The sequence below is a fragment of the Falco naumanni genome, chromosome Z (assembly GCF_017639655.2).
Source record: "Falco naumanni isolate bFalNau1 chromosome Z, bFalNau1.pat, whole genome shotgun sequence".
In the NCBI taxonomy this organism is placed as follows: domain Eukaryota; kingdom Metazoa; phylum Chordata; class Aves; order Falconiformes; family Falconidae; genus Falco; species Falco naumanni.
Window position 1 is genome coordinate 69,319,478 of NC_054080.1, and position 13,464 is coordinate 69,332,941.

At 38.0% G+C, this 13,464-nt stretch overlaps 1 protein-coding gene across 1 annotated transcript in view; it reads left to right on the plus strand.

Moving 5' to 3' along the window:
- The window catches only part of HCN1 (hyperpolarization activated cyclic nucleotide gated potassium channel 1), a 199,316-nt gene that overhangs the window by 165,247 nt on the left and 20,605 nt on the right, over positions 1 to 13,464 (plus strand). The window contains exon 6 of the mRNA XM_040580815.1: positions 11,128 to 11,368. Within this exon, the coding sequence (XP_040436749.1) occupies positions 11,128 to 11,368 (241 nt within the window). The remainder of the gene's footprint in view (positions 1 to 11,127; positions 11,369 to 13,464) is intronic.

Consider the following 13,464-nt stretch of genomic DNA (forward strand, 5'->3'; position numbering starts at 1 on the left):
GGACATTTCATTTCCAAAGAATATAATTGGGACTGGGAGCAGAATCTTCTTACCTCTCACCTTTTTGCTTGTAGATTATAACTTCACAAGCACATGCTCTTAATGGGACACATTAATTAGTTAAACTTTGATTTTTTTACATTATGTATACAAATATGTACATTTGGGAATGTATAGATATGTCCATGTAAACATGTCAATATGTGTGTGGGAGAGCATATATATGCATATATACTCATGCTTTCAGGCATACACATGCAACGACATGTATCCAGGATATACGTGTGAGAATACTCTGTTGATATCTTTGCACAATACTAAGTACATGCATTCCATTATGTAGTCCAGTATGGACTTTATGTTTCTCACTGTATATCTCAACACATACTTCCTATGCCACCAGTCTATGTCTACAATATATTACCTTAAAATTAACTATAATGAGAAGGGTTTTAAGGGCTCTCCTATGATATAAAATCAATATAGATATATTTATTCGTAAACGTAGAGATTAAGATATAGTATTAAGATCATTTGAAAATCTTTATGAATAAATTATAGGAACATATTTCTTACGGAAAAAAATCTCAGTCTATATTTAATTCCAGAAGGGATTAATATAATTATACTTAAATCCTATTAATGGCTAAATAAATTTAAAACTTTGGGCAAGCAGATGAACTGAAATTGTTTTGAAAAGGAATATTTAACTGATGTAAGGAACGTGGCACTGCCTATGCACCTGCATCCTGTGGCTGCCAGGTCTCATGCACAGATGCTAATGGCAGTTCCTGTGTGCCTTGTGTCATCAGGTCCCCTTGCTTTTAGTGCGTATCTGTTCCTGGAGGGAAAGCATAAGCACAAATATTTAAGGCCTTACTTAGTGACTGAATGCATTGGGCAAGCACAGCATAATTACTAAATGTAGATGACGGAAGGCTACAGGTATCTTCCCTGGCCTCTTATGTATTATTTACACAGCCATTTCCACTCCGTGCTCCCTAGAACAAAAGATTTTCAGAAAGTACAGATGCTGTGGGTGGCCTATGCATCCTTGATCTGTCAAGCGTTGAGCACGATCTAGTTCCTAGTTGTTATGTGACTCTTTGTTACTCTGATACCATGCCATTGTTAAGTGTGTCTGCCTACTGGATATTTAAAGAGCCTGATACATTTACTCTAGCTGTTATTGCTAATCCATGTTCACTAGTCTATACCTGCCAGTTTGCCAGTTTGCCTTCTCTTCATCCTCCACATGATCTGCTGTCGGGGCTGTTCTTGCTGTCACCATGCCTACTTGCACTAATCAGAATTTCTTCCACTCTACACCTCGCATGCCATTTATGCATGTCTTTCCCCTGCAGCTACCAATATTAGCCAAAATGGCATTCTCAAGTAAATGCTATTTTCAGGGCTGTCCGGCTGTTGCTTTACAAAGTTATTTCCAGAGACTTCATCTTTGTTTTCACCATCAGATGATACCTGTTCTGGAGCCAGCTCTCCATTTCTCATCCTTAAAACTGAACATTATCCTCATGTTTCACTGTAAAACTGGGCTCTAGAATCAGCACTTTCAGTATTTTTCTACTTCTGCAGGCTTGCACTCTGGCACAGCGGCCTGAATGTGGGTCACAAGCTCCCTGCACTCATGTTGCAAGTAGCTACTCACAACATAACATCATTGAGCCCCTGCACCTGACCCCACTGCAGCACCCTTTTCAGTAGCCTCCTTTAGAAGGCAAATTCAAATGCTCTCATAATTAGCTTGTCCCAGTTCACACAGTAAAGCAGTGACACAGGCTGATTCAGAATTAGAAAGGGATTGTGCATCCTCCTTATCTTTCCTTTTATATACTTCTGCTATATATAGATGTGTAGATCTATAGCTGACATTGTAAATATTTTAGTACATACATACAGAGGCATTTAAGGTCCTGTTGTACATTTTTCTAAGAAATCTTGTCATTGTTATAAGAAATAAAACTTGTAATTGTTTACAAAAACTCTTTTTCTCCACTCTAAGATGCATATTATACATAGTGCAGCATTGTTTAGATTTTTTGTGTTAGCTAGTTAGGAATTTACTGTTTCTCCTGTACCATAATATAGAGTAGGCCTTCATTGAATAGTTACAAGTCAAATTAGATGCAAACTAAAATGTACTTAAAAACTGTAAATATAATTTCAGTGTGGATATTTCAAGCTTAGCTAACTGGGATTTATCCAGTATAATCAGTAAGATTTAATTTAAGCTACTTAATAATTTTATAGAGAGAGGCTTTGAACCAGAAGGCTTGTAATTCATAATAGGAAGTAAGTGTTGACCTAGCAGTTAACAAGATAAAAGTATTTCTGATACAGAGCTCTTAGAGAGCTTTAAAATAACTCTGAACAAATCACCACTGATTTGTAAATAGCTGTTTTCCTGGTTGTTGTGACTCTGTCAGCTAAACCGTACACACAGGGTGTAGGTAAAGCACATTCTCTTGAGAACTACCTCCTCACTGACTCAGTTGTTTTGGCCATTTGGGTTGAAGCCCACAGGGAACGGGAGTGGGAAGGAGGCAACAAAGAGGGTGGGGTGGGATGGCAGAAGAAATGTATTGCCTGTTGCAGAGCTCACAATAAAATCTCCATGGAACCATTCCTAGCTTGAGTTTCTGATCTTGATCAAACTACAAGTCAGAAGTAAGTCAACACAAAAATTTTTATCCAAGCCTTAGCTTATTTCTCCTAAGGTGTGTTTGGGGTTTTTTTCCCCCCTGCCACCTAGTTCTTTGCTTCAGTACATTTTTTAACCCCCAGACAGCCCCCTACTAGCTTCAAACACAGATTTTTTCCTCCCTGCTTTCATCCACATGATATTCTTTTCATGGCCTTCCCTTTCTTCGGTGAGAGAAACTATTGTTCAGGCATCACATGGTGTTCTGCATTCTGGCTGACATATTTTACTCAAAAAAGGACCCAAATCAATAAATTTTACCTAATAAGTCACACAAATGTAAGTATAACTCAGGCTCCCTTTGTGAAACTCCACTGTCTCTTCCTTTTTTTCTTTCTGTCATGCACAAGTACTCTCCCTTGCAATCAGGTGAATTAAGCACTGTTCTGAGAACAGGAGCGCTCATTTCAGCACCTCCCTGAAACAAAAACATTTTTTTTTCTGGCAGTGAGATGCAATCTCACTGACTTTGGTGAATGTAAGAAACACACTTCATTCAGAAAAGCTGTAAGTAGCATTTGCGCTTTTTTTATTTTTAATAATATAGTAGAAAAAAATAGTAGCTGCCACACAGATCACATACAAGGTCAACCACAGACTGATTGGTGTTAGCAAGTGGTATCACCAGTGTTTCAGTACAAATGCACAAGAATGAATACAGTTTCCAGAATCAGATTACCAGATAAAGGAGGTGACTGGAAGCTCCAAAGACAGTGGAAAATCAATGCTACAGCACATACTTACCTGTGAGCAAGCAGACTAGACAGTTTTGTAATTATTAGCAAAAAACAACTTTTTTTCTGTTAATCACTATTTTAGAAAAACATGAGTTGTGCTTCATTTATTTGTGTAACAAACCTGATGACAAATTCATGCCATGCTTCCATGTATTAGCAAAAGGTTAAGGTATGGATACCAGTAGGATTTTATAAACTTCACATGTCCCAGGATTCACCTTTCTGCCACAATTTGACAATACATGTGTTAAATCTGCAGTCTTATTGGCATAATGGGATAACTTCAATATTTAAAATGTCTTACTAAATGAAGATTTCAGCCTTAAGTGTCTCCTACCCAAGATATTTTAGTAAATACTACAGTATTAGTGAATATAACACACAAACAGATGCACACATACAAATGGGAATGAAGATATTTGGTTATTCAGGGACAGAAAATTGAAACAGTGATTCTTAAATACATTTTCAAATTGCAGGTTTTTTATTCAGTTCATGGAAGGGAACAGTCGCTACAGCAGTTGCTATTTTGTGCAGCACTAATTCCATGTCACCTTCTATAATAAACTTGGTGTGTTTTCTAAAAGCATTCAGGAATATTGTTCAGCAGCACTGTTCAGAAGGTAAAACCTGCAGGAAGTGGAGATTGGTCAACTGGCCCAAACTTTATGTACTTATCTGGATTATTAGGACTTCTCAGGATTTTGAAATTATAGTGTGTATCTCACAATCAGAGACTGCCTAAAAACATTGCCTGTATCACTGTTCTCATTTTGATGCCTCTCATCCTCTTCCCAGCTGGAAACGAAACTTAAGAGGCGCAGAATATTCAGAACATTAAAGAAGATAAAAGCTAAATTCCTTTTTAAAATTGCCCAGTTAAGGAATGAATGGACAGTTGGGTGAATGAAAGGGTGGATAGTTAATGTCTTTTTTCTTTCATTTCTGTATTCTTTTGCTCTTTTTTAATCTTCTAAATATAATGGAATATCCAGAGAAGAGAAGAGAAGCATGAGATGCACAGAACTGCTCTCCCTTAAGCTCCATTAAATCAATTAACAAGCTGGGAAAAAGATGGATCTCCTTCATCAGACTGACTTTATTGGAAGTTTGGTTGAACCATCTATCCTCAAAAGGATTATCCTGTCTGCATTTGAATTTAATGCAATAATAATTCTGAAGCATAAAAAATGCATATAAGGAGTTGAATAGAAAATTCTAATCAAGTAGAGAATGATAGAAAAGTATGCAGAAGGCCAGCCAACACTTAATCAATGAAGCCAAGAAAATATAATTGGTCAAATCTATATCCCTTTAGCTTTCAAACGCATAAAAGATTGCTTTCTCTTAGGACACAGCAATATTAGCTACCATAAGCTCTCTTTAAGGCTGACTTGCCTCGAACTGAGTTGAAGAGAGCTAGGCAGGAAAATAAAAATAAAACCCAAACCTGCTTCAACTCAGTCCTGATAGAATCCAACCAGGGTATTTCATTCATCATTTGGCTGGAAAACTTTTTTATGCCTGCCTTCCTTTTGCTTGCCTAAGCTTATCTCATAGCTGGTTGGAAAAATTTGTGCATCTGGGCAACCTGTATGAAGGTATGCTGGAGGTCTTGGGGACCAGAGGGCTTTGAAAATGTAAATACACAGGCTGGCCACTGGTTTTCAAGGCAACTGAAAGCATGTAGATTATCTTTGCCTTAGAGATCAGTTTTTTTCATGTTCTGTGCTTTGTCTGTAGTCAAACACATAAGCTACCTCAGACAGAGCATTCTTGGGCTTTAAAATACATAGCTGAAGGGGCTAGGCAGTGAGGTTTTGTAAAACACACACATATGCAATATCTAGCTATGTTAAGAGAATGGCAAAATATCAGAGTCCTGAAGAAAAGAAGAATTGTTTCTTAATGCAGCTTTAGACAGAAATGATGGTGTCCAAGAATTACCCTGTTTGTAAATAAAACTTAAGCAGAGTGTCTATGCTAAATTTGATCAATGCAATTGAAATATGGGAAATCATAGACATCCCATTCAAGGAGAAAAACGTGCATAATTGTTATTACTTACATGAAAACCTCTGAGCAGTTTTGGTGTTGTTTTTTTTTTTTTTTTTTTTTTTTTTAGGCATACATTCTGTATAGATGATTAAACAGATTGTGTCAAAGCAATTTGAACAATTTCAGGTGCACCAGAAATGAAGAATAATGCATCCTGTTGCCACATGTAGATTTTCTGGCTTTTAACAAGTTGTGAGCTAATGATGTAGTCATTCTCTCAGTAGGGTACTAATCCTAGTCCTCCTGATTGCCTGCTGTCATAAAACCTGTGAGAACTTAATATCAGTGAGATGTCTCCTTTCTGCCAAAGTTGACTGTAATTGACCAGTTGGTTAAAAAATTACAGGAAATCATGAACACATACATAATATTCTCCTTAAAACCTGGTTTAAATATATTTAGACTACTCATACAGCCCCAAGTCCCTAAATATGATGCTTTTCCCTACAGTTCTGTCTTAATCACTTGCTCAGTACTTCTTCTATGAGTTATTTCTAAGAGGAAAAATAGCTTTCTCAATAAAGAGATTTATTCCTTTCAGTGGCCAGGAAATTAAGGCTGATTAAGTTTCTCATCCTTGAAAGCAGAGTGTAAAGGAGGGACACTCATTTAAAAACAATGTGCATTGTCAAAGTGATGCACTAGATTTTTACAATAGAAAGTAGAAGTGAAACTAAGCTGCTTTTTGATGTAGTCATAAACAGACTTGGGTGGCCTACATGTAAGAAGGACATAGTCTGCAGGTGGAAGTAATACCTTTTATTAGCTCAGTCAGTTTAGTGAGAAAAAGAAAAGAACCTTTCAGGCATACAGATCTTTCAAGAATTTTGTCTGCTTTTTTTTGTAGCACCAGGTTTTTTCCTATCAGTCTAATAGCACTGCTTCTATCTAAAAATCTCCTTGAGAAAAGGTCCTGAAAACTCTTACAGATGCCATCAGAGAAGCTGGCCACCACCATGCCCTGGGCACAGCTAGGACAGCCTTGCAGCTGCCTCTGTAATTGTGACATCTTGAGATGCATTGGAGCAGTCATCCAGAAATATTGAACCTCCGCAAAATGATAATATCTGATACTTTAACATCAGTTTGAAAAAAAGCCAGGAACGCCAAGACGAGTAATAAACCCAGTACACTATAAATGACCATAAGCCAGTTAATTACCTAACCAATCTCGTATAAAGCAGACCATTGCACCTCTGACTTAGTACTTGTGTAACAGAGACCAATATTTGAACTAGATCAGTGCTTGCTCTGTATAGGTCTGAATCACTCTTGCTTTTAACCGTTTCAGCTATACAATAGACTCCTAATCCTTTCCTCAGGCTTCACTGGTATTCTCTTCATTTAGAGGTGAGACAAAATAATTATTATTTCATTTAATTAAGATATCATATTGGGCAGCATAATCTGGCTCCAGTCTGGCTCTAAAGAATTAACTCTTTTCTCTGCAAAAAATGTGAACTTTTAATTTGGCAGTTTGTTTGTTACTTTTCTTTTTAAAAATGGAACTATTTCCTCTAGAACTTTCTGAGTTACATAAAACAGGTTCATAATGTTTACTGTTTCTTTCTCTCCAAGATGATACTTGAAGTAATATACAAGAATGAAATTTCAGCACTGCCTGTGATAAAGACTTAGGGAAATGTGTTTTACTTGCTCTGAATGATCTCATGTTTATATAAAAGAACACTTTAAAGAAAACCAAAGCACTTAAAAATGACACATTTCTTTCTCCCTCATTAATTTTCAACCTTTTAACATCTTAAATAAGAAAGGTTTGTACTTTATCATAAAATTTCACAGAAAATAATCAGCAAAATTAATCCATTATTAGGATATAATGGCTGAAATTTCCACAGCAGTGTGGTTTTGTAGCTATGTTGGTACCTTCAGTAGGCAACTTAGGCTGAGCAGGTAATGTGTGTTTACACAGGTATATCCAGATATAGATTACATATTGATGTAGAAAGGTGGGCAGAAGATGGAGCCGTAAGAGGACATGAGGTTCCAAGGGTGAAAATCCTGGGACAAGGGTATGGTTTCTTGGGATTCCCAAGAGAATGTGAATTCCTTTCTTGTTGGGCTGGACTGGCTCTGCACAGAGGGGTCATGCAGGTCCGAGTTCTCCCTTCTGTCTATAACGTGCTGTCCTATGATGCTATTAAGATACATTACTGATCACTTCTCTGTTTTTTATCTAGCTTCCCTTTTGTTTACTTCATCTGCTCTACTTCTCAGCTTTCACTTGAGACACCTTTTCTCCAGGTTTTGTGCTCCTGTGCTCTCACTTTTTCAGGAACTTCAGCTTCTCAATCTGTTTTTTAAAGTCAATCTTCCTGCCTTTTTCCCCCTCTCTTCTAGGTCTTTGTGTTCCTTCTTTTTGTTTTCCTCCCATTCTCTCTTTCTTAATAGTATTCCACCTAAGTCTGTTTTACTTTCTTCCTCATCATGACTGGAGTTGAACTTTCCACTCTCATAGCCTTTTTTGTGCTTCCCCACCAGCTTCTATATAATTTCCAGTCAATTTTTGCTTTCTTTACTAATTTTCTTTCTCTGCCTCCTAGGCATGCAAGACAAGCTATTCACTTTCAGAAATGGAAAACAAACAGCTAGTCTAGTGAAAAGTCCCTGAGCAAGGCAAGACAAGCAACAGTTATTGCCATATTTCCCACATTAGCCAAGACCACAGTAAAGTGGTTTCATACAGGATGCAGTCTGGAACTGCTCACATAGTGTCACCATACTATGAGCAGTGTGAGCAGAGAGTAACTTTCCCTTGGGAGGCAGGTGGAGGCTGAAACTTTACTGAGAAATGGAGTGTTTAGACAAGAAGAAAACAGACTTTTCCTCATCCTTCAGAAAGACAGTCAACTGAAATCTCTTTATGATATTTATTCCTTCATGCAAAATATACTTGAAGGGGTACCCTGGGATTACTCCTCTTGATTTAATGACTCAGCAGCATTCACTGATCTTGAGTCCCAATGACACCTACCAGGTAGTTCACACCTTGCAGTGATATTGCTTGAGATAATTTTTGGCTTCAGGCAAATAGCACACATCTTGCATCATTTTTTTCATGTGCTTTTTACAAGCAAGACTAGTTTGTGGCTTTTTTTAAAGGTCTGATTCTGATGTCATGTGTGTAGATAGTATCATCCCATAGTGTCACACTGGTAGCATCCATGTCTTTGCCTGCACTGGGTGGGAGTCATAGCAGTCAGCAGACTGCTCGTCCTTTCTGTAAGTAGGAATTTCCTAGTCATTACAAATCTTGGTGCTCTTTTCCTCACATCTTTTTTGGTTCCATTCCTGCCATGCATTCCTGTACCTTTCCAGTTTCATACAACCATTAAGAAGTCTGCTCTTGATCTCAGATCTGTCTCTTCCTGTGTTAATCTGGCCCATTCATGCTTAGCCATGTAGTCCATGCATAATGCAGTGTTTGAGGCACACCAAAATACTCATAAGAAGGGGAAGTTGTGGCAATCAGAGAGGGTGAGGCACTGCAGTGAAAAGTGCTGTGCTGAAAGAGGATTGTTGTTCTGCTTCCATTACTTAAAACAGTTCTCAGATAAGTTGTTCTTGGTGGAATTATATCCCCACTGAATTCAACTGAGTTCACTGATTGACTTCAAAGATGTAGCATCTTACTATTCATTCATTCTTATCTTTAACCCAATAATTCTGGTATTAAATCTTTATTAAATTATAATTATATAAAATGATATATATATATTGGTATCTCATTGGCCCTTTCCAAAGGGTAAAAAGGCTTATATAGTGTTTTTATAAGTATATAGATGTGATGCTATTGAGACCAGGATTAAAGAGAATCACTGTACTGCCCTTTGTTAAGGATCAGTGTTCATTATTGCTTAGGGACATTATTCTGTTTTCACCTGGCCATTCTATAATGACACTTTCCTGCAATATTGTCAGAAGGTATCATAAGTCCATCCTAGGAGTAACACTAGAAGTAATTTTGACCTGTTTTTTCTTTCTTTATTGGAAAATAAGATATTGCTGGAGAGGTTTCATCTTCCCAGGTGCCTGGTGAGACATTTTGTTTCACATTATTTTTCCAAGTTCTACTGTCTTTGTTTTGAAAGAATATAATTTCTTGGGGAAGGGCAGTTGTTTCTTTGCTCTTTGACCTTGCCCTTGTTTCTTAATTGCCTCCATGGCCAATGACTTCTCTTAAAAGGGAAATTCCCTCCTCCTTCACAGAAGCAAGGAGACTGATTTGAAGAACTCACTATGATTTTGTTTTTTATACCATGGAATTAGCTGAACTTCCCCATCATGTCTGCAAGCAGAATACATGGTGAGGGTGGGAGAAGAAAGGAATTTGTCTGAACTGTGGACAAGTATATCTGAGCTTGCTACTCAGAGAACTGGATGCATGGGATATATGAGATGTATGAGACAGCAGATGTATGGCAGGTTGAAAAAGCATCTTCCAGCGGGAAGACCCTTGAATGGGTCTCAGTCAAGGGGGTGAGAGCACTGGTAGGTGGGATGTCTCCTTTACATCGATCACAAAGCCTTGGATTAGTGTAAGAAATGCTAGGGATACTCCACTGACAAATTACATTTAGTTTTACAAAGCAGTTAGGTGACTGCTGATTGTATTTTTCTTTTTATTTGCTCTTTGTGCATTTATATACAGATGATTATATATGCTCTTCGTGTCATGTTCAGGTTGGTAACTCAATAGATATTTACTATCTGCCTGAGCCCCTCTCCATGTGTAATACTATTTAGTCTCAGCTCTTTAATACACTGTTAAAACTGTATGACAACTGACCAAGTTAATTTTCCTAAAACAAGGTAAGGTTTGCAAGATTGAGCTTGAAACTCTTTCAGAATTCCTTTTTTTTTTTTTTATTTAAAGCAAGTAGGGCATTTATAGTTTTTTGGTACTAATGCTTTCATGTAGATGTGCTAATGATTGGCTTTGTAAATAGAAATATTCTTGGTGGGACACACCCTTAAGTCTGTAGCAGTCTTAGGAAAATAGCAGTGATTTCTGTATATAAGGGTCTACTATATATGCATTTCTTTGAAGGGCAGGAATTTATGCCTCTGTGTTTATAAAATGAATTAAATTATGGGAAGGAAATTTTCTTGTTGGTTTCAGATAGCCCTGCAGCTAACTGTGATGTACATTTATATTACCACTGGAGTTGCTCTGGTCAAAAAGTTGTTACTGGTGTAACACAGTGCTTGTTTACTTTATCACTTAATACAGTTGCTGCAACAGCTAATCTTGTTGTCAGGAAGTGTAATTCCTATTTAATTTTTTTTCTTTCTGTCATATTTTCCCCCTTAAAATCCTAGGGAAATAACAAATAACGTGTGAAAAATTGCCAGAAGAGGACATCCTTTCACGTCAGAAATACAAATCAGATGGCACTGTTGTTTCAATCACTTCACTAGAAACAGAGGAAAATGTAATTAAAAGATTAATCACAGACAGAAACACAAAAAAAGTCCAATATGAGCATAAAGATCTTCGTGAAGAAAATAGAAAGTCTTTTTTCCAATGCCCATCATATTGTATATATTTGCTGACCATTCTTACCATTATGTTTCCTTCCCATTTAGGAGATTGTCAACTTCAACTGTCGGAAGCTGGTTGCTACAATGCCTCTTTTTGCTAATGCAGACCCAAATTTTGTGACTGCCATGCTAAGCAAATTGCGATTTGAGGTGTTCCAGCCTGGAGATTATATTATCCGAGAAGGGGCTGTGGGTAAAAAGATGTATTTCATTCAGCATGGTGTTGCTGGTGTCATCACCAAATCCAACAAGGAGCTGAAGCTGACAGATGGCTCTTACTTTGGAGGTGAGTAGGAAAAATGAATGATAACATGGAGTGAATGCACTAGAACAAAGTATGTTCAGGTATCAGACACATAGAGGCATCAGACTAAGTCTACTGAGAGTCTAGACAGTTCCAACTGCAGTGAAGAATGCATAAAATCTTTCTGAGTAAGACATTCAGCGTCTGCTTACTATTCTGATGATAGCTATTAAAGATGCAGAATGACCTTCCTGGATTTTGAAGTTATTTTGAATTAAAGGCACTGCTATTTAACAGAGGATGTTTAAATAAAAATATAACAATTTACAAAGTCATTTTATACTTCTTTAAAGGTGAAATAAACAGGATTCATGTTCTTTGAAAAGGGATAGAGTTTTTGAGTTATAAATGTAAAGTAGTTCTCAAAAGGTAAAAATTACTGTAAGAATTACAAAATTAGGCAATGGATGAAAGACCATTATTTACATAGGATATTTTGGTATTCATGAATATTTCAATCTCTTGTTAGTGCTTTTTCACTGAATTTTAGCAGAAAACATGTTTATCCTTCCAGTATATACTATGAGAAACTGACTCCCTATCTGACTAGATACCTCTCTAAGAGATGTACATTAATAAAAACCAGACATTAATTTTGATCCAACTTAAATTCATCCAGTAATCCTAATGAAATATAGGTTTCCATTTAGATGCAGGCATCTGCATATTTATGTTTGGGTGAAAGCCGTCTCTTTGTTTTGCATATAATAATTGATCAGTATGAAAACGTTGTTCCTTGTGACTGTAAATGTGCAATAGAATCAGTGTCTGCTTCTGTGAGTAGTAGCAAGGCTGGTTTCCAGAAGCTGATTGAACATTTGTGTGTACCACTGCTGTCCATGACAGTTACAGTTAGTTGGTCATTGTATTCATATTCTGTTGAATCCCATGAATCATCCCAGAACTGGGTCAAAAGCCTTTCAGAAAACATTCAATTGAAAGCCTAATCAGTGCCGTTTAGCTGGTATACAGAAGTGGGAAACTCAGAAAAGTGAATTGGTCTCAGTGTTTGGTCTGGGCTATAGAGTAACTTAACTAATCCCATTGTGGAATACTACACCAAAGTAACTCCTGCTAATCTGGTCAGCAGACCTTGTCGCTCTGCAGTAGCCTCTGCAAGGTGATTTGTACCAGTATTTGTAGAAACACTTCAGTAAAGAGGTCTTGTGCTTATCCCATGGGCTTAAAACTATAGATGCTGAAGACAGGAGATTAAGAAGAAAGAAAAGATAAATGCTGAGGCTGAAGAAACAGAGCAACCTTGCTCTTGGTCTTCTTTATGCTTAGCAATGCCCCAGTTTATGAAAATGAGTTTGCAAGAGTCTGCGTGCAGAATCTGACCATAATACTCCTCTGAACCAGCAGAGGATCAGAGGAGATTGTGCATGAAAGTATTTTACATAACTGTCAGCCTGTTGCAGTGCAAATGACTACTTAGCTCATCCTGTTCCTCCACTACCCTTCTTAGTGGGAATGCAGAGAAAAAATAAGCTATTTGCAATAACCAGACACCACAAGAACTTATTACACTGCATACCAAAGCAGTTTTGCTCATCCAAACTGCAGCTGGGATGAGACAAGGGGTGCAAAAGTGGGGACAAATGCATCCAAGGCCTGACAGCTGCTGGGGATGTGGCAGAGGAGAGGAGAGGAGAGGAGAGGAGAGGAGAGGAGAGGAGAGGAGAGGAGAGGAGAGGAGAGGAGAGGAGAGGAGAGGAGAGGAGAGGAGAGGAGAGGAGAGGAGGGGAGGGGAGGGGAGGGGAGGGGAGGGGAGAGGAGGGGAGGGGAGGGGAGGGGAGGGGAGGGGAGGGGAGGGGAGGGGAGGGGAGAGGGAGAGGGAGAGGGAGAGGGAGAGGGGAGAAAGGACAAGTGCACAGGGAGAAGGAACCCAAGAAACGAAGTGCCCTAAGATACAAAGTGGTGTGATTGAGATCTGTTTTAACAAGATACAACTTAACATTGTGAATTCCCAGAAGTGGGTTTCAGACCCTGGAGAAGAAAGACTTATTTTAGCGCAGCTGAGAAGAGAGTAAACAAGCTGCACATCAGGTTGTGAATTGAAAGGTTTGGTTTGTCAA